Source organism: Phodopus roborovskii, unplaced genomic scaffold, assembly GCF_943737965.1.
Source record: "Phodopus roborovskii unplaced genomic scaffold, PHOROB, whole genome shotgun sequence".
Lineage (NCBI taxonomy): Eukaryota > Metazoa > Chordata > Mammalia > Rodentia > Cricetidae > Phodopus > Phodopus roborovskii.
In genome coordinates this window covers 17,798,847-17,822,037 of record NW_026126517.1, presented here as the reverse complement: position 1 = coordinate 17,822,037, position 23,191 = coordinate 17,798,847, and the positions used below count along the sequence as shown (strand labels likewise).

General features: G+C 43.8%; 1 protein-coding gene across 11 annotated transcripts in view; it reads left to right on the top strand.

Annotated features, from left to right (window-relative positions):
* The window catches only part of Gramd1b (GRAM domain containing 1B), a 181,302-nt gene that overhangs the window by 80,414 nt on the left and 77,697 nt on the right, over positions 1-23,191 (top strand). Inside the window, exon 1 of one of the 11 annotated variants that reach the window (XM_051197147.1) lies at positions 7,746-7,905. The exons of the other annotated variants lie outside the window; for them this stretch is intronic. Coding sequence (XP_051053104.1) covers positions 7,883-7,905 — 23 coding nt within the window. The 5' untranslated portion in view covers positions 7,746-7,882. Of the gene's footprint in view, positions 1-7,745; positions 7,906-23,191 lie in introns of those variants that run through there. 11 annotated transcript variants of the gene reach the window in all.

Here is a 23,191-nt window from a genome sequence, read left to right as displayed (position 1 = left end):
GCCCAGTTACCTCACTTCCTGTGTGTCTGTACAGACCTACAGACCTCTATGGTTAGCTAGTGGCAAGCTCTACTCTCTGACCCACAGACAGGCTTTATTTGTACCAGCAAGCTATCACCACCATATTGTTTAGGCAATTTAAGTACAGGATTCTAACAAAGCACAACAGGAAAAAACTTGGAAAAGGCAGAGAAAACCTTTGCCAGGAAGGGTTGCAGAGGATGGTGGAAGATCTGTGGACACTGGTTTAGAAATCCCCATAGATGGACTCCTAACAACCTGGTGGTGCTGTCATTATTGCCTTTTTGAGTAAGTGATGGAGCTGAGGTTTAGAGAAATAAGTAAGCTTTCTTAAGACTGCATGGCTGTGAAGAATGGATTTGAATTGAAGTCTGATCCTAGAAACTGGGTGCTAAACCACAGTATACCCCCCCCCCCCGACTAATATGAGGCTGGGGTCAGTTGAGGATGTGTCTCCACTAGGTTCATTTTAGGAACAAGTCACTTTTTTGTCAACAGAGAAGTGTAATACTTAATTCATCTGTCATTCTCCCCCTGCCCCAGCTGCCACCCATGTATAGGAGAAACCCTCATGTTGATAGGAGATTAGGCAGCTATTGACTGTGGGTGGTTAGGTGTTCCTTCCTCAGGAAATCAGAGTCTGTGAGGCCCTGACTGGCTTCTCACACTCACTCACCTGGAGGTTCTCCTGAGCCTAGAGGAGCAGCAGGCCTCTAGAAATCTGCCTGCCCTTTCCTTCTTGTAGGGCACAGGTGCATCTCAGCTGTGTGTGAAGTTAGAATGCTGAAAGGGGGCCAGAGTCTCCTTTCTTTGGGGTGGGGTAGGGTTTCTCTGGTAGGTGAGGCCCTGGCCTCCTTGGAACTGCCCTTCTGTCTATGGGCAGAAGAGGTCTTTTTAGCCAAGATATGGGGAATATGTTTACTGTGCAGTTAAACCAACCTGGAGGCAAGCAGGTGGGCCTTTGGGAAGTAGGATTTTTGAAGGGGATGAGAAAGTGGGATGGAGACCTGAGGGTCCTCTCTGAGAGCTCCTGTGACAGAACTAAGGGCATCTTGAGTTCACCAAGACAGTTTTCTTGGAAGGGGAATGCCAAGTTTGGTGTCATGGCCTAAGTACCTCAATACTCAGGAGGCAGGGGTAGGAAGATCACCTCCAGTTCAAGGCCAGCTTGGGCTACAGAGTGAGACCTTCCTTGTCCTCTAACCCACCAGCCAAAAGGTATGTCAAGAGCATAGAAAAGAAAGAGAAGCTTAGTTGGGTTCTCTGCCAACATGAGTGTAGCAGATCATCTATGGGTTATCTGGCCGTAGAGGTTCCCGGGCTAGAGAGGAAGGGTCTTGTGGTCCTAGGTATCTTTCCTTCATCTTTTAGCGTTTCCCATTTTTTTTTACCAATGACTTCTGTCTTAGTTACTTTTCTCCTGCTGTGAAGAGACACCATGACCAAAGTAACTTATAAATAAAGAGTTTATGGGCAGCTTGCTTACATTTTCTGAGGGGGTTAAAGTCTATGATCATCAGGGAGGGGAGCCCGGCAGCAGGCGAGCATGGTGCTGGAGCAGCAGCTGAGATCTTTTACATTTGATCCATAAGCAGAGCAAGGGAGCTAGCTAGGAAAGGTTGTCGGATTGTCGGATTTGGAGACTTCAAAGCCCATCCCCAGTGGCAGACCTCTTCTGACAAGGTCACACCTTCTAATCCTTCCCAAACAGCTAACTGGGAACCAACTATTCAAATATATGAGCTTAAAGGGGCCACTCTCATTTAAACCTTCACAACAGCATCCCTTGGACTTACTCAGGGTCCTGGTCTCATGATGGTCTGCTTCTTAAATCTACCAGTGTCCAAGTATTTTTCTGGAAAGTGGCATGTTTGTATGTAATATGTATTCATTATCAAATCATCTCTAGGTTACTTATAGTACCCAATGTTATAATGTATTGTTTGAGGAATAATGGAAAATGAACTCTGAGCATGTTCTGTAAAATGCAGCTTTTTCCAAGAATATGTTGTATCCAAGGTTGGAATCCTGTATGCAGGACCTGTGAAGGCAGAGGGCCTGCTGTACTACTCACCCAGGAACTAGTAGTCTCTGGTAGTGTTGGGAAAAGAATTGGACAGCACCAAATCCTGGTTTCTTTCTTTAACCCATGTTAGCTCTTTCCTGTTTAAGTGTTCAATGTTCACTGTGAGATTCATCAGACACCATGTATGCACCACCACTTAACATTCTGGAGTGGCATGTTGTCTGTCCTTGGCAGCCCTGGTCCTGCTTTCCCTTTCCTGGGGGCAGGATGGAAGATAGAGTTGATTGGAGTCTGGTTTTGGCTTTGCTCCTGTTGTTGTTGCCTGAAGGAGCATTCTGGATTAACAGATTGTGAAGGGGGAGGAGAGATGGCTTGGGAAGAGGAAGTGATTTTGTCTTTTCCCCCTTCCTTCCTTCCTTCCTTCCTTCCTTCCTTCCTTCCTTCCTTTTTTCCTTTCTCTCTCTCCTCTCTCTCTGTTTCTCTCTCTCTGTCTCTCTCTCTGTCTCTCTCTGTCTCTCTCTCTGTCTCTGTCTCTCTCTCTCTCAATAAATTTTAACTTTAAGGCCTTAAGTGAATCCCTGGGGTCACAGAGGCAGAAGGACATAATGCTCTAGATGCAAAAAGCCTGGCTTACTTTGTCCACAGGTCTGTCAACCTCTACCAGCTTCCTGCACAACATTGGCTCTCTGGGATGTGTGGCTAGAGGGCTGGGGTGTGTACCAAGGGTATTAAGGACAAGGGATGTGTATGGGGGGGGGTGCTCAGGAGGCTCCAGGCTGGGAACTGACACAGATGAACAGACCAGAAGGCAAGGCCAATGCCTACAGCCTACACTGTCACCCCAGAGCCTGTGACTAATAGTGGCAGAGGGTGGGGAGTGGTGAGTTCGGAGGCAGGGAGGAGGAGAGAGGGGGAGGAACAGGGAAGTGGTAGGGAGCACCTGATCAGTGCAGCCCTGGCCATCTGCCGGCCCCTCACACAGCCTCTATTGACTGCAATTTGGAGTTTGGAAGAGGATTCTGGCTAGGGGGTGATGAGGAAGCTTGTTGAAGTGGCGTGTTTGGAACGCTATGCCCTCCCCCATGGCTCGCTCCTCTCTTGCTTACTTCCTGACCTCCAAAACGCTCCTTAAATATAACACTCTCAGCGCCTGATGACTCTCCTGCCGGAGCTTGGAGCTCTGATTCCCCAGCGTGTGACTGCAGCACCGCTCTGTCCCAGTTTTGCCAGCAGCTAGAGGCAGGCTGCTCTACTGCAGCTAGCTCTGCTGCCCTGAAGAAGGAATGGGCAGAGGGACTATAGCCAGCCAGAGTCCGAGAACTTGAGATACAAGGAGAGCCTCAGGGATCTCACCATCCATTTTCTGCTCCAGATATTTGCTTGGGGTGACTTAGTAAGGTCAGGAGGCAGCCTAACCCTCTGCTGTTGGGGAAGAACTCTCATGGGGAGTTGAAGTCAAAAGCCTTGAATTCACCCTTGAGTTCTTCTAGTTGGCCAAATCCTTCCATGGCCCGACTCTTGATATACTGTTTCTGGACTTGACTTTGGCCAAGAGTGTTGGGTGTGTGGCTGTGGCATGCTCCAGCTGAATGGTGGTGACCTGTTACCTTTCCAGTCCCTGTCTGTAGATGAGGCAAGAAACACTAGTCATTGCTTTTGTTGGGTTAGGACAGGAAACAGCACTAGAGTGTTGGAAACCTTAAGGCTTGGAAGAGGCCAAGACAAAAATAAATAAGTAAATAAAAAATAAATAAATAAAAGTGAACTTTTTTCTACCTTTAACTTAGTAAATTTTAGAAGAGCCACCCTAAGAGGCTTAGAATAGTACAAACCAACTTTATGTTAATCAAATGGGTATATATGAGCTACAACCCCAAACAAGTTTTAAAACATGAATAATGCAAAACACTGTCATGGTCAGACTTCGCCTCATATCAAAGAAGATTGATGTGGGTGTGGCTCCAGATCACTCTGTTATAGCCAACGTGTTTTCAGAAGCATTGAGCAGATACAAGAGGATATTTCTGAGATGTATAAAATATTCTGATGAACTTATCGACAGGGAAATGTTTTTAATTGTCATGTTCTGGTTCGGGGAGAAAAGGGAAATAAACATAACTCATAAAGAGGAGGAGATGGACTCTCAGCTAACACTGTTCTCTTGACCAGCTTTCTGAAAGACTTGTTATTGTCATTGTTGCTTGTTCCTTTGCTCAATGTCAATGTTTAGGATTAGTTTTTTAGCCTATGGATATAGAATATATGTATGAGTTTTACTGGTTTTTTTATGTTCATGGAAGAATGTATAAAATCCACATTGACTCCTGATTTTGGTTCAGTTTATGTTTCTGAGATTCATCCACTCTGTTGTATATTGCTGTACTGTGTGTTTTCAATGCTGTATAATATTCCACTTGAAAAATGCTACAGATACCTTTGTTTTTCATTCAGGTCTTTATTAATGTGTGGCGTACTATATTTATTGACTTTCTTGTGTGTGCATTCTCATGTAGTTTACTTTCATCCATGCAGTAGAATGGCCCATAGTATTGATGGGGTAGGGATGGAATTGTTCAACTCTTCCATAATTCAGTAATTGAATCAATATGTCCTTCTACTAGCTCTTTCTCAATACTTGAGATTGCTTGATTTAAGACTTTTGGCCAATCAGATGGGTCTAAAGTAGCATCATATTAGTTTTCTGAATTTGTATTTTCATGAGTTCTCATAAAGGTGTGGACCTGTCCATATGTTTATTATTTCCCCTTCTGAAAGCCCTTATTCTAATCTCCTGACTGTTGTGCTTACTTCTCATGGACATATAGGAATTCTTAGTAAACATCCAACCAGTCCTTTCCTCAGCTTTTGGTGCTGTATTTCCTCCCAGCAAAACCTTTGTGCCCTCTTTCTTCCAGCTTTCCTTTGAATGACAGGAAGTTGGTCATTTAAAATTGATCCTTCTTTTGTAGGTAGGGGTGTGTGTGTGTGTGTGTGTGTGTGTGTGTGTGTGTGTGTGTGTGTGTGTGTGTATGAGAGAGAGAGAGAGAGAGAGAGAGAGAGAGAGAGAGAGAGAAGAGAGTGGTTTAGGAAACTCTTACACTATAATCACTAAGTTGAATGGAAGATCAGTTTGAGGACCATTTGTTTTGTCCATTGTTGCAGGTCAAGGTTTAGGACTGGCCTGAATCCTTTCAAGTTCATCATTAGGGTGAGATATGGCTAAACAAGGGCCTTTGGGAGACCTGCTGTACCAGGAAAATGAGGTGTGGCCAAGCAGGAGCCCATCTAGGCAATGCCATTGTATTACAAAATCACTAGTGGGATTTTAGAGTTTCTCTTTGTGCTTTGAGGCCATGAAAACTGAAACCCAGGCTCATTCATTTCTGCCATCACAAATGTTTGAACTTTACATATTCTTAACTTTTTGGATTTTGCCAGTACCACAGGCATTTTCAAATAATTTCCTTTTGGCTTTCTGTTTTGTAGTCAAGTCTGTGTGGTCATCTTGCCAGATAAGGAATACTTCAGAGTCTAGTTTTCTCTAAAATGATTTGTGCCCTTCCTGAAACATGAATGTTATGGAACAGCTTCTCCATAAACTCTTGTTAGCAGTGGCAAAAGTCGGTTTCTAAAGCAACTAATGGCCAAACACCAAAGATTTTAACTTTCCCAGAAATGTGTTTTAGAGTAACACTTGGGTGCTCTGGACTGGTATAGAAGTGTTCCTCATGATTGGAGCAATGGGACATCTATGTAGAAGAGTATCAGTGATATTAACCTAGGGGGTGGATTATAGGATTTGGGAGTTCCAGTGACCATATTACTCAGTCATGGAGAACAATTCTGTGGACTTTGGGATCTGGTATACCTCATCAGTTCCTGTGCTGAATGTATGGCCCAGATACAGGCCCAAGGAGCCTTAAAAACACAATGGGGAATGTGTTCAGATGTCCTGGAAGCATTTGAAAATCATCTGACATGGGATTATGGATGGAGAGGATTTCCACCAGTCATGGCTATTTGGCTAGTATATCCCTGAAAGTTCAGGGTCCTAGAGAGTGTGCCTTCTGTCTGGTCAAATGATAGAGGGAGACAGCAATGATTGTTTGCTTAATGTCATATCAAGGAAACAGTGACAGGACCCCTCCCACCCAAAAGCCACCTATCCAGGGTGATGTTACTCCAAGTGGAAGGAGATGTCTATTCCCTGCCTTCCTGGGGGTACCCAATAGAAAGAAGGAGACAGGTAATAAGCAGCGCATGCCCAATGACTGTTCCCAGTGGTCTGTCTGTGTTTAAGCACGTTAACTTAGAAGGTCAAGCTTGGGTGATGTATAGTTAGCCCAGGCATGGTTGTAGGCTGTTTCAGGCCAGTTTTAGTAGAAAGGCTTATTATGGTTCAGCTGGAGGTTGCTATTTCATAATTAATCTCCTCTTTGTTCTTTTTCACCCATGCGCATTACTGACCCAGATAATGGATAATATGGGGAAGGCCAGAGATGAATGAGTGGTACAGCCAGAGAGGTGGTTGGTGCTGGAACTTCCAACCTAAGTAGGTTCAGGAAGCACTGGGCATTCCCCCATTTTAAGAAGTCCAAAGTCCACATTCCCCCCCCCCCCCCCACCCATTAGTGTTCCTAGTGTAAGTCTGCTTGCCTCTTGTGTGGCTGATGTGTTGATTGAGTCCTAAGCCAGGCCAGACTGTTGGGGCCACCTTGGAAGGATTCCTGATTTGAGGTGACCCAAAGGCTGCTTTACCACTCAGAGCTGCTCACCACATGCCCTGGTAATCTGGGCAATGTCCCCAGCAGGAGCAGGGAACTATGCGTTCCCTGTGCTCAGAACTAACTGCTTGGGAGCTCAGAGCCTGCTGGCTGCCCAGCTTGCTTCATTGGGAACTGACAGTTCTGCTTAAGGTGGTCGTGAGCAACCAGCCTTGGGATGATAGCCACGAGCTGGGATTTTCAGGTCTGTTCAGTTAAGAAATCCTGAAGTTGTCCAGGACTCCTTCCCCACCAAGGGTGTGACCTGTTAACTCACCTGGTTAATGTTGTTGGCTGCCTGTGACTATATATCCCTCTTAAGAGCTTTTTGCTTGTTCCCTCTTCCTTCCTGGTACCACATTCCTCCCTGCAATACACTAATCTTGGGCATCCCAAGTGATCTGTCCCATTCTGGGACAAAACATGTGCTGTGTCTTTAAATGGGCGGAAGTGACTGGCGTTGCTTTGCTTGGGTACTGCATTGATTAGGAGATTACATGGAGCTGCCGCCTGGGGGAGGAGAGTGCAGGTTCTGCTAGGTCGGTGCTCTGATCCTCAAGGCCCTCCTTGCATTTTCTCCCTGAGGCTGCTCATGGCCGGTAGGAGGTGAGGGTGGGTGGCTGGCGGCCAGCCTGACTGTGGATGCAACTCCAGGGCTCGGCTTAGCTCAGATCTGCCAGAGTACCCATCCTCATCACAGACTGGCAGTGGCAGCAACAGCCAGGGCAGCCGGCTCCAGCCTGGGGCTGGATTTGCCCAAGCTGCCCTTGGCCTCTGAGCCCAGCTGAGAGCTGGGAGAGGAGCAGTGGGAACAGAAGCAGCAGTACTCTCTCTCTCTCTCTCTCTCTCTCTCTCTCTCTCTCTCTCTCCCTCTCCTCTCTCCTCTCTCTCTCTCTCTCCTCTCTCTCTCCTCTCTCCTCTCTCCTCTCCTCTCCTTTCTCTGTGTTTAAGTCACATTATATGGGATTCTGTTCTTTTGGGACTTCGTCATCTTTTCCACTATGTCCTGGGACCTCCGGAGTGGTGACAGGGATGTTAAGGATACGGTCAGTGGATTCTCGTGACTGTACTAATGAAAGGATTCAAGCTTTCCTGGTAAGTGGAGGATGGACAAGGTGCATCCGCTTCCTTCTCTCTTCACCTGTGTGTTCTGTCAGCATCCTTGCCCCCTTCAGAGGTCTCCTTGAGATAAGCCTATCTCACTGGGTGGGTATCAAAGTGTCAAGATGGGAGTGATGGATCCTAAAAAAAAAGTTGGAGTACTCTCCCTGGCTCAGCTAGCACCCACAGTGCTGTGGTATTTTCTCCCAGATATCCTCTGTGTCAGGGGTTTGTAGGAGTTGGGAAGCTGTAGAGAGAATCTAATAGAAGCAGAAAAGAGCCTCCAACTTTGGGGGGTTGTGGTGGTTGTACACAGAGAGGAGACTTTATACAGAGATATCCTTTCCTGTGTATTACAGTTGTTCTGAACCGGGGTCTGGACTGGCTCCCCCAGGGAGCTTTTTCCTTGGTATGTAGGATTAGCCACAGCGGAGGCAGCCTCTGACCTCTCTTGGAGGTGTTTCCCTAAGCAGTGTGTTACGATCAGGCTCCTTCTTCTAGGATCCCCTCAAAGGGAGCGTGGGCATACATCTTGGGGATCTGCAAGTGTTTGACTCTTCCTGGGCTAGATATTGGGGCATGAAAAAAACTTCTTTCTTGTTTGGAGTGTAGGGATAGTTGTATTCTAGCTGCAGTGGTAGGAAGAGTATTTTTTACCTTCTGTTTTAAAAATAAAACCCTTACTGTCGTTTCTCCTTTGATCCACTGAGGACCAGATGGGTGGGGGAACTGGGGACATTGTAGATTTTGCTTGGAAAACTTTGTCCTACCAGGAATCTGGTACCCCTGCAGGGCAGCCTGTGTGGCTGCCTAGGAGGAGAAAGGCTCCCCGGGTTAGGGAGGGGAGGGTGCTTTAACTCCTTAAAGAGGGTGGAGGTAGGAGGAGAATAGCTTGGGGAAGCTCTCTGCAGAGATGTGGCCAGCCTGCCTACCTTCATTTTGGACCTGCTATGCAAGCTGGGTCCTGGGATAGGGGGTGGCAGGGTGATATTCAGAATCCAGGATGAGATCAAGCAGAGTAGGCAAGGATTCTTAGCCTGGCTGCAGGCCACTTCTGGTTTTCTAGAGGCCCCTACCCAAACCACCCCCCACCACCCCCATCAAAGTCTAGCTTTCCTGCTATAAGCTGCAAGTGCAATCGAGCTTTCTTTGGAGGGCCTCGAGAAGGGCAAAGAGTACAGCTGAGTTCTGCAAGATTAGCTCATAATAACTGCAAGCTCCCAAGTGTGGTGAGAACTGGTGACTGCTTAGCCTTGAGCTGCTTCTCCTCAAGAGAAGGGATCACACCATGGGGTGCTGAGTCCTCATTTGGGACAACTGTGCCCAATGGCTATCCCTGCCCTTGCTTTCTGGGGGGGGGGGAGCTTGCCTGTCCCACTGTGTTTCAAACTGTCAACCTGGGTCTCTTGACATCAGTAATTCTAGGCCCACATGGGTGGCCAGAGCTGTTTTCATTCCCCAGTGGAGTAAACCCAGGCATCACAGAAAAGGACAGGTGCTTCTGGAAGCACAAAGACTCTGGGCTCTTCATCAAAATCACTCAGCACCCTTCTCCTGCTGTCAGCACATTCAGCTTGGGACCTAGGTAGCCTGGCTGTCATTTAGATGAGACATCACTTTAACGGAGACGCTTCTTTGCTCAGCTTGGCTCGGGTCCCACAGGGACATGTAGAGATGTTTGCCTTTGAAATCTGTCGTGAGTATCTCTTGATGCATTTCAACAAGGAGAGCAGTGCTCATCTGGATCTGTAATTGGCCAACCTTGTCTTCTTCAGATAAACAAAAGTGGGGGATATTTCTGTCATTTCTGTCAGTCTGGATGCTGTTAGATCTGTGACCCTTTGTCTCATGAACGATGGATACACTAGTGTACTGTCCCGCCCCCCCTCTTTTCAGGTGTGTTGTGGCTGTTTTACGTGCAAAGTGGCTGGCTTTCTTTGGCATTCCATGGGAGGTGTGCCCTACTCCCAAGAAGCAAGATGGTTCTTATCCTGGGTTATACTGTGTAACTTCATACAGAAGAGGATGATGGTGTTAGTAGGCTTTCTAATGTTTGAAGTCATCTCTAGGAACACTTCTAGGGTTCCTACTATGTAGAGGTGGCATAAAAAACGGTGGTACTTCTGCTCATAATAAAAGTAGGTAGTGGTCTATCCCTTTTTGAGATTTATTTTGTGTCAAGTTATATTAAGTACTTTGCATGTATTAGCATGAGCCATGCAGTACTATAATTATGACCCCTTGTTTTACAGACTGGGGAGTGGAGGCAGCGGTTAAGGTGCGCGCGTGTGCGCGCGCGCGCGCGCACACACACACACACACACACACACACACACAATCCAGCTTTGGCTGCTCCTTTCCCTGCTCTCATGTCTCTTTAGGTCACTGAACTAGACTTTGAAAACTATAGAAAAGTTACCTCATTTGATTCTTACTATACCCCAATGAAGTATCTGTTCTGTGTTGATGACATGTCTATTCTGTGATGGAGCTGAGGGAAACTAAGGTCTAGAGTCAGAAACTGTTTAGGTTAAATTTATGTAGCTAGTTCATGAGAGGGTGCAATCTGGCTTACTTCACTATTATATGTACATGTGTTTGAGTATGTGCTTGTGTGCATGTCTGTGTATATGTGTGCCTGTGGAGGCCAAAGGTCAGCTTCTTGGTGTATCCCTCAAATGCTCTCTACTTTCCTTTTTGAGAGCAGGTCTCTTTACTGAATCTGGAGCTACAATTTAGGTTAGGCTGGCTAACCAGTGACCTCTAGGGGGATTCTGTCTTTGCCTTTCTGTGCTGAGCCTACATAAATCATTTACACAGGTGCTAGGGACCCAGACTCAGGTTCTAATGCTTTTATGGCAAGGACTTTACCCATGGTTCCCCTGCTCTTCATAACCAAAGGACAGCCATAATAATAGCAAGATGTATCTATATTGCACCAACATTTCTACAAAGAAGGTTCAGGGTCTGTAAGTTCGTATTTTCATCCATCCCTTCATTTTACAAATGTTGATCAAGCTTTCATTTTGTAGCCCTTTGCCTGGGAATGTGGGAGTTTAAAATATGTAAGAGGTCATTCATCACCTAGAGACCAGACCTCTCACAGGTAGACTGAGCCCTACATTCTCTCCACACAGGGTACAAGTCAGTCCGTGCTAAAGGCCAGATAAGTGTAGTAAACAACTCTAGAAACTGATTTCAGCTAGTGGAACAGCAGTGTGTTCTTGGTAGATGACACAGGAGGATGCTTGGATCTGGGCTGTTAGGTAAATAAAGTTTGACTTTACACAGCAACTTCACCATAACTCACAGAGTCCCAACCTTACAGGTGACACTTCGGCTGTAGATGTGTGTGACTGTCAAAGGGCTGCACTCTGAGAAAAAATCCCCCTCCTTGTTTCTGATTTGTTAGGAAAGAGCTTAATTAAGTCTGCCTCAAGAGTTGCTTCCATTGTCCCATCTGCTGGTAATTTGGTGAGTAAGGTAAGGATTGCAATGAAAAGAGCTGAAGGAGGTGTTGGGAACAAGTGATCAGGCTGTGGCCAAGCAGGGGAGGGAAGTATTGCATTTTTACTTTGGAAGCCGAAGTTCCTTTGTCTCCACATGGCTGCTCTCCCCCACTCACTCTTGTATGATGTAAAGTTATCTTCAAATCCCTCAGAGCTCCAGAGTTCAGTTTTGTGGGGCCACCCCCCTCTCCTGCTTTTCCTGCTCTTCACTGGGTTTGGTGGTACAGGTGACACAGAGCCCGAGGCTGGTGTAGACCCTCAGGAAAGTCTGTGACAAAATTATAAAAAGCAGAATTAAGAAAGCATCGTCTGACATAACAGGCAAGCACTTATGTGGCGAGAGCTCAGTCTTCTCCGGGTGCTATCAAATAGGCAGATACTAAGTCTCAAAGCCTGGACAAATGGCTAATTGAGGTGGCTATTTAACAGATGTGAGGGCAGGTGAGCTTCCATGTTGCCTTCCCAGGCCCAATGAGAGTGCCCCCCATCCAATCTGCTCTCTTGTATTCTTCCTAGGTAACTGGCTTTTGTCCTCATTTCCCAGCCATTAGTGGTCAGCATGTTTTATTGACCTCAAAGGTCAATTGTCTATTGTTTTCTACCTTTTTAGATCTGTTCATGAATGATGCCCCAATTCTTTCACTCCCCCAACACTTCTGTCTTTTGAGGTTCTTCTTGAGGGAGACATGCTGTGAAAGATGAGCCAGCCCAGGGGGCTTCTACATGCCCCCTGTAGAGCCTGACCTCACAGCCTGTGAGTGAGAGGCTTCCCAGAAGGGAGGGAACAGAGAAGGTCTCTCAATAGCTTGCGAGAGGACTCATGAATGGGAATCTTTTCACTACCTGTCAGCCTGCTGTGGGCCTGGGTAGGGGACTTCTGTTTACCTGGGTGGTGGTTTTTTTGAAAGAGGGATTAAATTCCAGCTCTGGGTGGATTCATTATCTCTCAGCTTTCCTTTTTACTAATGTTCTAGAAAAAGGTCATAGTTCTTACAGAGCTGTAACATGTGCTGTAGACTGTTGGAGTGCCTCTTTAACCTGCAGGGGGTATTGAGAAAGAAACCTTCATTTGAAAATATTAAATATTCATTTACAAACATCACACTGCAGGCATGCTCTCCTATGAACATTGAGATTTATTTTATCATTCGATGGTATAGAGTTATGTTTCCTCATTCATGTTCAAGGCCATGAGTGTTGGTCATCTAAGATTATAACCGAGAGCCAGACAGCCCAGAGTGGCAATCTGATGCTATGGATTTCTCGAGATGACATACTCTTTACACATGTCACCCAGGTTTCTACAGTGGGCCAGTAATGAACATTACTTGCTTTTCTGTGTTGTTGTGGCCACCATCATTCTTTTTAGAAGAAGACATTTACTGTCTTATAATGTAAATGTAAGGATGAGACAAATCAGATGTCCAAGTTATCAAAGCTCTTGGCTTGGAACCTTTTCTCTGGTTATTGTAAGATGATTTGTATTTCTGGTGAAGGAACTTGAAGACGAAGTATCTGTGACCTCACTGAATTGTCCATAAAAGGCTGGACATTTTTCCTTTAGTGATTTCTGAAATGAATTGTTATAGTAAACCAGGTAATGCTTGATGACTTTACACTCATTTAGAAAAATTTTTTATTATATTCATTTATTTACATGTGGGCACATGGAGGTCAGAATCCAACCTGCAGCTGTACTCTCTCAGCTTTCCTTCCATTGTGTGTAGTATGTATTCTGGGGATTGAAGTCAGGGTTAGATCAGCAAGTTGCTTTAACTGCTGAGTAGTCCTACTAGCCCTGTTTAGTAATTTCTTTCCTTCTTTGTTTCTCTCTCTCTCTCTCTCTCTCTCTCTCTCTCTCTCTCTCTCTCTCTCTCTCCCCCTTCTTTTTTCCTTCCTTCCTTCCTTCTTTCTGTCCATCAATTATCTATCTATCTATCTATCTATCTATCTAATCTAATCTAATCTATCTATCTAATGTGTTACACATTTGTATGCTGGCGAACTCACCCATATAGAGACATATGGAGGTCAGAGGTCAACATTAGGTTTTTCCTCAATAGTCCTTCACCTTCCATGTGAGAAAGGGTCTCTCACTGAAACTGAAACTCACTATTTGTGTTGGACTGGCTAGCCAACAACTCCCAGATCTATCCATGTCTGGCTTCTCAGAGTTGGGATTATAGGCAGTTGGGCCCATTTCTTAACAGGCAAGTTCTAGAGTTCAGGCCCTCACACTCTGTAGCAAGTATTTCACCTGTGGAGCTAAGTCCTGGCCCTGGTGATCCCATCTTAATATTGTTCTTTGGTTTATACTTGCAGAGAGACAATTGTGTTAAACTGAGGAGAGCATGTTAGCCCATGACTACCACACCCAGTTATTGTATGGCTCCTAAATACATTTATGATCATCCAATTCTCTCAGGTTCTAGACTTTGTTCCCAGGGAACTGCTCTATGCATTGGTTTATCTGTACAAGCTGTTGACTCTCATGTTGTCTCCTGCATGATTACCACAGCAGGGAGGACAGCTTGGGTCTTCTATACTCCCCACTGTACCTATCACACAATGGCCAGAGCCAGTCACATGAGCCTGGCTGACTGCAGAACAAAGCAGTTCAGTGCCTGCCATAACTGATTTCCCTGAGGGCCTTACAGTGAGATATTAGGGAAGAGCCTGTGTGACCCTAGACATGAGCTACCAGGGTACATTCAGTTTGCAGAGCATTTTTTTTTTTTTTTTCAGGTTTGCAAGCCAAGATTGTTCCAGTGCATTTGTTTTTTTCTTTATTCTTTGACAAATTCATACTTTAGTACATTTTTCATTTTGTTGCTTTATGATACTAGGGGTTGAACCAGGACCTCACAAAGTGATATCCACAGTTCTCTTATTAGTTTCCTTCCTTCCTTCCTCCCTCCCCCTTCCTTCCTTCCCTCCTTCCTTTCTTCCTTTTTTTCTTTCTATTCAGACAAAGTCCTTTAGGTTGCCTGTTAGAATGGGCCTTGAAATTACTCAGTAGCCTAGGCTGGCTTTGAACTTATGATCCTCTTGCAAGCTTCCAAGTGTGGAGCCTCATGAGTAGTTGGGATTTTAGGCTTTCCCTACCAGGTCCGGCTTCCTGTGCATTTAAAAATGATTCAAGAAATCCAAGAAGAGCAAAATGACAAGTAAAAAGGTCAGATAACATCCCATCTGGCTATGACACAAATTATTAGTTCATGGATTGTCCATGGCTACTTGTATACTACAACAAAGTGTTGACAGAGACCCATGTCTTGCAAACCTGGCCCCTTATAAAAAGGTTGTTGCTCCAAGATTGGGCAAATACAGTTCTTAAGAGCAACTCAGTGCTCTTCTTTGCTGGATTCTTTTTAGCTAGCAGTATTATCCCAGGGGCTTTATACTTGTAGCAATGATGATAAGGACAATAATAACAATAGGTAATACTTCAAAATTTGCTGCATGACAGGTTTATTTTATTTTTTGAGACCAGGCCTTGCTACATCTTCCTGGTCTTTCTACATTGCTCACTTTGAATTCTCAGCCTTGCCTTGAACCCTTAATCTTCTGCCCAAGATCATAGAGCCTGAAAACCCTTGAGGTGGCAGTCTGACCCAGAGCCCATGCTCTTTACTTTTTCTTTTGTTCTGTTTTAATGGATAGGGTCTTAACTTCCTGAGTGCTGTCTTACCTGGCCTGAGTTCCTTAGTTACTGCAATTGCAGAGGCAGATGTTTGCCTCTGAGGAAGAAGAAATTGAGAACTGTTGTGGAATGATTTGTGAGGACAGTGTTTGATGTGAGTTACAGTTGCCAAAGATGTGACAGAGCAGAAAAGGGTGCAGTAACAATGGTCAGAATTGAGAAGGGATGCAGGGGGCAGATGAGACTTTGCTGATTCTTGATGAATGAAGGCCACCAACATTTCAAGAGACCAGCAAACCTTTTGAGGTAGGAAAAAAGCTAGAACTGCCACTGAAACCAGAACAAGGGCCTGGTTGGAAGGGAGAGAATGAAGTAGCTCAGTAGAATGAAGGGGTACTTGCGGGCACTGGGGTAGAAGTTTAAATGACAAAATACAGTTCAGGAAGAGATATCTTAGAATATATGCAGAGACCCCACCCACCCCCACCGAGGGCCTGCTACACTCAGCAGGAGAACCCATAGGCTCAGGATGACCAAAAAGTACCCAGATGCACTTTCCATTTCAGTGGGTATGATGCTTGAGGCCAGAGCTTGCTGATGTTTGTAATCTGGTAGCAGCTGTGAAAAAGAGCTTTGAAAAAGTCATAGGGCTGAGAGAGAGAGTTGTGTGCATGTGTGCACGTGTGCATGTGAGGGTCAGCTCAGAAGGGGCTGCTTTCAGTTCTCAAAACTCTCTCTCCCTCTCCCTCCCTCCCTCCCTCCCTCCCCCCTCTCTCTCCATAGCCTTGTTAGAAGGGTGATATTTAATTTGCCCCATATCATAGGTGACAAAGCAGTCTAAGGTCTACATGGTGAATGGCAGAGTAAGAGAGAAGGTTAAAGAAGCTGGGCTCTAGGGTTTGAGCTCTCAGCAGCATCTCCTTGCTAGCACAGTGTGGATGTGCCTAAATCTGGAGCTTTCAACTTCACCTTAAGTTAGAGGAATGCTACTGGGTCCACAACCCCCTGGGAGTTGGGGCTTTCTTCATCCATGGAAACAATAGCTGTGGTATATCCAGTGTGTTGAACCTAGGTATTTAAAATAGAGGTGACGGCTGTTGAGATGGCTCAGCCTATAAAGATGCTTACTGATCTGGGAGGTGGTGCACACGTCTTTAATCCCAGCACTCAGGAGGCAGAGGCGGATCTGAATGAATTTGAGGCCAGCCTGGACTACAGAACAAGTTCCAGGACAGCGAAAACTACACAGAGAAACCCTGCCTCGAAAGATGCTTACTGACAACCATGAAGTCTTGAATTTGAACCCTGGATCCTACATGGTAAAAGGAGAGAACCAACTCCTACAAAGTATCTTCTGACCTCCACACACAAACTATGTCATGTACACATATGAGAGAGAGACAGAGAGAGAGAGAGAGACAGAGAGAGAATGTTTTTTAAAGCTGAAATATATCAAACACAGAAGAATTGTACCTAACATATCCACACAGCTTAGAGAAGAATATCATATTTCTCCATTAACCAGATTCAGTGCAACCTTAGAATATGATGTGGAAGCCATTCTTTAAAATTGATGACAACATTCAAAGTCTCCAGAGTGCAAGCCTCAGAGTATGCAAATATTTTCAGAACTGCACACTCACTGGGTCCCAGATCTGGTCTTGTCTCCTCTATAGGAGGAAGGTGATGCTCCTTCACCTTGCATGTAGTTGTGATGCTGGCCTAAGAGACCACATCATTAAGGTAGGGTTCCCTTCATGAGTTGTGCCCTGGACCTCTGGGGAAAATATACAAATGGTCCATTTCTCCATCAGTTGTATGATTATGAAAGGTTCCTTACTGTCCCCAATTCTTGATTCTCTCATGAAACAAGCAAGCAAACAAACAAACATAAAAACAAAAACAAACAAACAAACAAAAAAACTGTAACAGCCACATCTGCATTAGAGGGCTGCTATGAGCATGGCATGTTTTAAATGAGACATGACAATTCCTGTAAACAGAGGACAAAGCCAGACACTCACAGCTACTTTGTGAATGTTAGATGCTCTTAGAATATTGTCTTATGTTTGACATTGTTTGAAGAACGTGGTCACAGTCCTTGCCTTCCACCCCATTCTAGATGGAGCTGGAGAGCTATGATCATTCTCTCCTGTCTTTGCCTTCTTAGGACACAAGGTCACACAGTCAGCTTTATTCTTCTTTCAAGTGAGCCACCTTTTAAGCTCTGTTTTGGTGTTGTTGCTGGAATGTTTCCATCTTGTCACACATGGGCACCTAAAGAATCTGTCTCTTTAGGCCCTTTGGGCTGATAAGCCGCCCATTGCAATGTTCCTATTGTTCTTTGCAAGTTCCCACTATATTCTCTTTAGTTCAATTGCCCATTCCTTCACTCAACTAAATTCTAGAGGAACCATTGAACTTAGCTTTAGGAATAAAAACCATTAGTAAAAACTGGTTTTTGCTCTGGGTCTGGGTGGAAGAGGGTGCTTGTTGCAACAGAGGAACCAGAACCCGCCCCTGTTCCAGGTAGCAATGGACAGGAAAATCCCACTGGAGAGACTGGATGCTTCCCCTGCAGTAGTGCAAATAGATTAATCTTTCAGTTCAGATCTTTTTTTGAACCCTTTCTCCAGAGACTGGGAGTCTCTCTGTTTCATAATAGCATCCCTACAGTGACCTCAACTTTTATCCTTCCTGACGGTCATAGTTTTTACATAGGGGTAGGGGCTATTCGGACATGGCATGCAAAACTCCTTTGTTCTTCTGAGTCTTAATTTGACAGACATGAAAATGCAAAGATGTGACCATTTGGCTTTTGAAGGTGATTTGCGTTGCAGAACACAACCCCCCTCTCCCTTCTGCATTTATTTTACATCTATTAACTCTGGTGTGACCAAAAGCTTTCTTTTAAACTTCCAGATTCACTTCTGGAAGGTTTGTGTTTCATGTTCTTGCATTCCTTGATATAATAAACAAAATAATATTCTGATGAGGCCCATTGGTAATAGGAGCCAACTCCGGCCCCCTAGCTAGTGAGGAATCTTAGGCTAACCCAAGACATTTGTAGCAGCAATGGTAGTACCCCTTTTGATGAGTGTGTATTTGGACTGGTTAAGCAAAAGCTCTGGAAATGCTGACAGTGGAGTGTGAAGCCTGAGGGTTGGCTTTTCTTCCTTTCTACTGTCTTCTTCTGACTAATTCTCTTGAGAATATTCCTAGGCATAAGTCAGAACCACTTTGGGCTGATCCATAGCACCAAATGCAGTGAATAACTGTTTTTGGCACCAGTCACTAGACACTCATAGCCATCGTTGTCAGGAAAAGGATTCTAAATTAAAATCGCACACTGCTTTCTCCCCTTTCTTGACTTCACTGGGGGGGAAAATGAATGCAAGTCTCCTGCCCAAATCTTTCACATCTTCTCCCAGTCATTTCTGTTGTTTTTGTGACATGGCCTCACTCTATAGTCTGTCCTTAGGTCCCTGGGTGCTGGGATGATTAGGCATGAGTCACCATGCTTGGCCTCTCCCAGTCATTTATACTGGAAACTTCTCTACCAGTTTTTATTTGTCCATCCTCACTCTCCATATTGTTACTTTTATCTTTGTAACATTTCTCTGTCCATTCTCCCTCCCATTTTCATGACCTTTGCCATTGTCTTTTTTTTTTTTTTTAACTTCTAGTTTTTGAGGGTGGGTAGTATTGGGTATACATCCTAGGCTGTGTACATACTAGGTAAGTGATCCTCTGCCAAGCACTTATGCCCATGTCACCAGCCCTATTGTCTTTTCATTTTATAGTCTCCTTAGTATTTTGCTTGGTATGTTATAACAGCCACACGATTGATGTCTTTTTCAGAAACCACTTTACCGTGATGTGATTCACTTGCTATAAAGTTCATTCAAAGTGCACACGCCAGTGGTTTTCGGTGGTCACATATGTTTGTAGCCTTCACTACAGCCAACTTCAGAACATTTCTTTGCCTCTTGAAGAAACCCTGTGTCCTTAGCCAGCATTTCCATCTCCTTCCCTACTCCAATGTGAGCAGCTCTTTCTGCCTCTCCAGGTCCCCCTCTCCAGACTTGCATTGAATGGAGTCATAGAGGTGTTTGCGTCTGTTCTCTAAAAAGCACAGAGACACCTTGCTGTGTATCTGATGTCCAGTCCATCCATACCCTATGTGTTATGACTCATCACCCATCCCAACCTGCCATGAGCCTTCTATCTCGGCCTGGCATTCCACCTTCCCAGAGTATGCTGGACACTTTTTTTTTTTTTTTTTTTTTTTTTTAAATCACAGAAATCTTTGACTTCCTTCCTTGCAGATCATCCTTGTCATTCATTACCACATACTTGAAAAGGATCATCGCAGTTTGCTCTCATCTCAAGTAGGTGTTAACCCTCTTCCGTTCTCCAAGCATGCTGCTGGGAATCCCATAATTTTGTTGTTGTCAATTCTATCTTCTTTACTGTATTCTTTCATCATTTTTTTTTGCATATGAGAATTAAATGAATGTTTGAGGAAAGCATATCAGTAGTCAGAGTTTTTTTGTAACACAAATTTTCTTTCCATTGGCATGGTTGAAAAATCAGAAATTATAAAGTATTGAAAGAAAGAGCTATCAATCATAATTTCACTCCTCAGAGATAATCACTTAGGATTTGGGCTAATATTCTTCAAACTATTATATGTCTATTATAGCTAGACAGATGTATTTATAATTCATTCAGTATAGTTAGCAGTATATTCTTTTTCTAAATGCTAAGTACTGTTTGTGTGTGTGTGCAAATGTGTACATACAGAGGCAAACATCTTTACCTTCTTCTATCATCACCCTCTATCTTATTTTTTTGAGACAGGAGACACAGGATCTCTCATTGAACCTGCAGCTACATTGGTGACTAGCAAGCCCCAGAGATCACACTGTTTCTGGTCCCCCAGACAACCTTCAAGAGCCCTGGAGTTACAGGTGTATGCAGCCACACCTGGTTTTTACATGGGTTCTGGGGATTTGCATAGAAGCTTGCATACTAGCTTATCCATTGCATCATCTCCTTAGCACCTTACAATTCTATCTATCTATCTATCTATCTATCTATCTATCTATCTATCTATCCATCTTCTATCTATCTATCTATCTATCTATCTTCTGTCTATCTGTCTATCTTCTATCTATCTATCTATCATCTATATTTTTGAGACAGGTTTTCTCTGTGTTTTTTTGGCTGTCCTGGAACTCACTCTAGACAAGGCTGGCCTCTAACTCATAGAGATCTGCCTGCTTCTGCTTTCTGAGTGCTGGGATTAAATTTGTGTTCCACCATGGTCCACCAATTTTTTTAAAATTAATTGAACATTTGAGTGTTATGTATGTCTGTCATTAAGGCTGGTATGAAATTTACAATCCTCTTGCCTTAGCTTTCCTAATGTTCGGATAGATAAGTGTGGGCCTTCAGCCTGGTGACAGCTACTTGTATTGACAGCAAGTATGTATCATTTATTGTCTGATCCATTTGCATTTAACATTTAGGTTATTAAAATTTTTCAGCTTTAACATAATGTCTTGATTAATGTTCTTCAGATAAAAATCTAGAAGCTAGGTTTCTGGATCAAAGACATTGATTTAGAATCCACATTGCTACTGAAAGGTTGTACCAATTTATATAGTCATCTCTAGATTATGAGAATGCCCACTTGGTACTAGCATTCTTTATAGCCCTTGCTAACCTGGTTTTCCAAAATGGTATCTTGGAGTTGCATGGATTTGCATTTCTTTGATCATTGGTAACATTTTTAGTTTCCCTTCTTCTGATTGTGTGAACTCCTGTGAACTATCTATTTTATCTTTTGCCAACTTTTCTGTTGATATGTTTGTCTTTTCATTGCTAAGTGGTCTTCACCACTATAGGTATAAATGCTTAGTCAGACATGTTGCCAGGATTTTTGCCATTTCTTCTGTGCTTAAACTTCAGGTAGATTTTGATAGGCTGGATTTTGTTTTAATGTAACCACATCCACCAGTCTTCTCTGTGGTTTCTATGTTTAGAAGTAGTCACAGAAAGTTCTTCCTCAACCTTGAGTATATTCACCTGTACTTCCTCAACTGCTGGCTGTGATTTCATTTTTAAATTAATACATTAGGGCCAACGAGATGAGTTAGTGGATAAAGGGTATTGATGTGAGTTGTTCTCTGACCTCCATGTGTGTGTTGTTGCATACATACACAAATACATATGTAGATATATAAATGTAATTAAAAAATAAATTAGTGGGGCTGGAGAAATGGTTCAGCGGTTAAAAGCACACTGACTGTTCTCCCAGAGGACCCAAGTATGATTCTCAGCATCTACATGGCAACACACAGCTGTCTGTAATTCCAGTTCTAGGACATCCTCAGACAGACATACATGCAAGCAAAACACCAATGCACATAAAAATAAGATATAAGTTAGTACATTAGTCTTTTACAGAAGAGGGGCCATGGTGGTCTTTTAACATGGGGTCAGGCCTTCGACTTGCTTCACAACCTCAGATACCTTGATCTTCCGATCCTGCTTTCTTCATCTCCCAAGTACTAGAATTAAAGGCATGTGTTTTCACATGTACCTTCATCCTGTTTTGATATAAAATAATACCTACCATCATAAAACTCAGCTGACATTTAGAATTATGTAGCCTATATGGACAAGGACAGTCTTCAATTGTGTGATTAGAAGGGGCTGTGACAGTCATGCAGTTTTCTCTAGCATATGATGCCTGATTGAGTATGAACTGCTCCTTTACAAAGTATTAGGGACCACCACTTTCCATCAGTTGCTCAGAGTCTACTTTTTATCATCAGTTTTGAAGTTCTCTCTTTCCTTGTGGACGAGCTGTCTAGTAATGGAAATCTCAGTAAGTTAGATGTAACAGGAAAGAATTCCATACAGGTTTGGGTGATTGGATAAGCTAATGAGTGGTAGCAGAAATAGTGCCAGGAGATCAGATACAGGTAGATAGCAACAGCTTCCATCTAAGCAGTCTTTTATTCATATAAAAGCTCATGGAGAGTGCTTACCTAGCTTAGGGTCCAAAGGGGAATGGGAGAAAGAAAATGTAGCTATGAGTTCTGAGATGACAGCAGGCTGAGGGCTAGGATCCAGCCAATAAGTGTTCCTAGACCATGCATGTGTAAAGGATGTTAGCAAGAGTGAACTGTACTGGAAAATTCCAAGGGTGCTAGAGAGTTGGGAATTGGGGGCAGGGAAATTTGTGTCAGGAATTCTCCTCAGGCAAGAAGAATTGAAAGCAGACTTTGAAGCAGAACTGGGATATGATGGGTAGGGTGGATTCATGGCTTGTGGTCATTCTGTGTAGAAAGAATGAAGTGAGCAAGTTTTAACAATTTTTAAAATAGATTTCTTTCACTTTTGTCTTATTTGCTTTAGATATAAAAGTCATTTATACAGTCAAGAAAGTCACTTTTAGTGCACCTGGCACCTAGAAATAATAACCATTAAGAGAGGAAAAAGAAATGGTTCTATTCATTGCTGCCTCTCTGCCAACCTTCCCATTCTACTCATGGTAGAGGTGAAATGATTGTTTTCTACGGTTTAAGCATCATAGGCATCCTTGCCTATAATGACTCAGTGAATTAATAATATGCATGGTTTTTTTTCCCCTGAAGAATAGACTGGCTGGATCCAGTCTGTTGGGATGTGGGTATCTTGGTAGAAGATAGATGTCTGCTATGAAGAATGTTGAGGTAGACATCTTGAGAGGAGATCTTTCAATCCTTAAGTCAGCTGAAGGGAGAGTCTCTGCTTTCTGAGAACTCACAGTGTCACAAAGGCCAATAATGAGTCCTTTAAGGTAGAGAGAAGGAGATAGGTGGATGGATGGATGGATAGATGGATGGATGGATGGATGGATGGATGGGAATATGTTGCAGCAGAGAGAGCGTACATGAACATAATAATTGCTCAAGAACCCATCAGAGAGAAACCAATGAAGCAGTGTGTGGACCTACTTGTGATCTGTTTGGAGGCTGAGGCAGGATGATAATAAGTTCAAGACCAGGCAGGCTATATTGTCAAGACAAATTCTCAAATGAAAGAAGTAATTGTAGTTGATTGGGATTGCCAG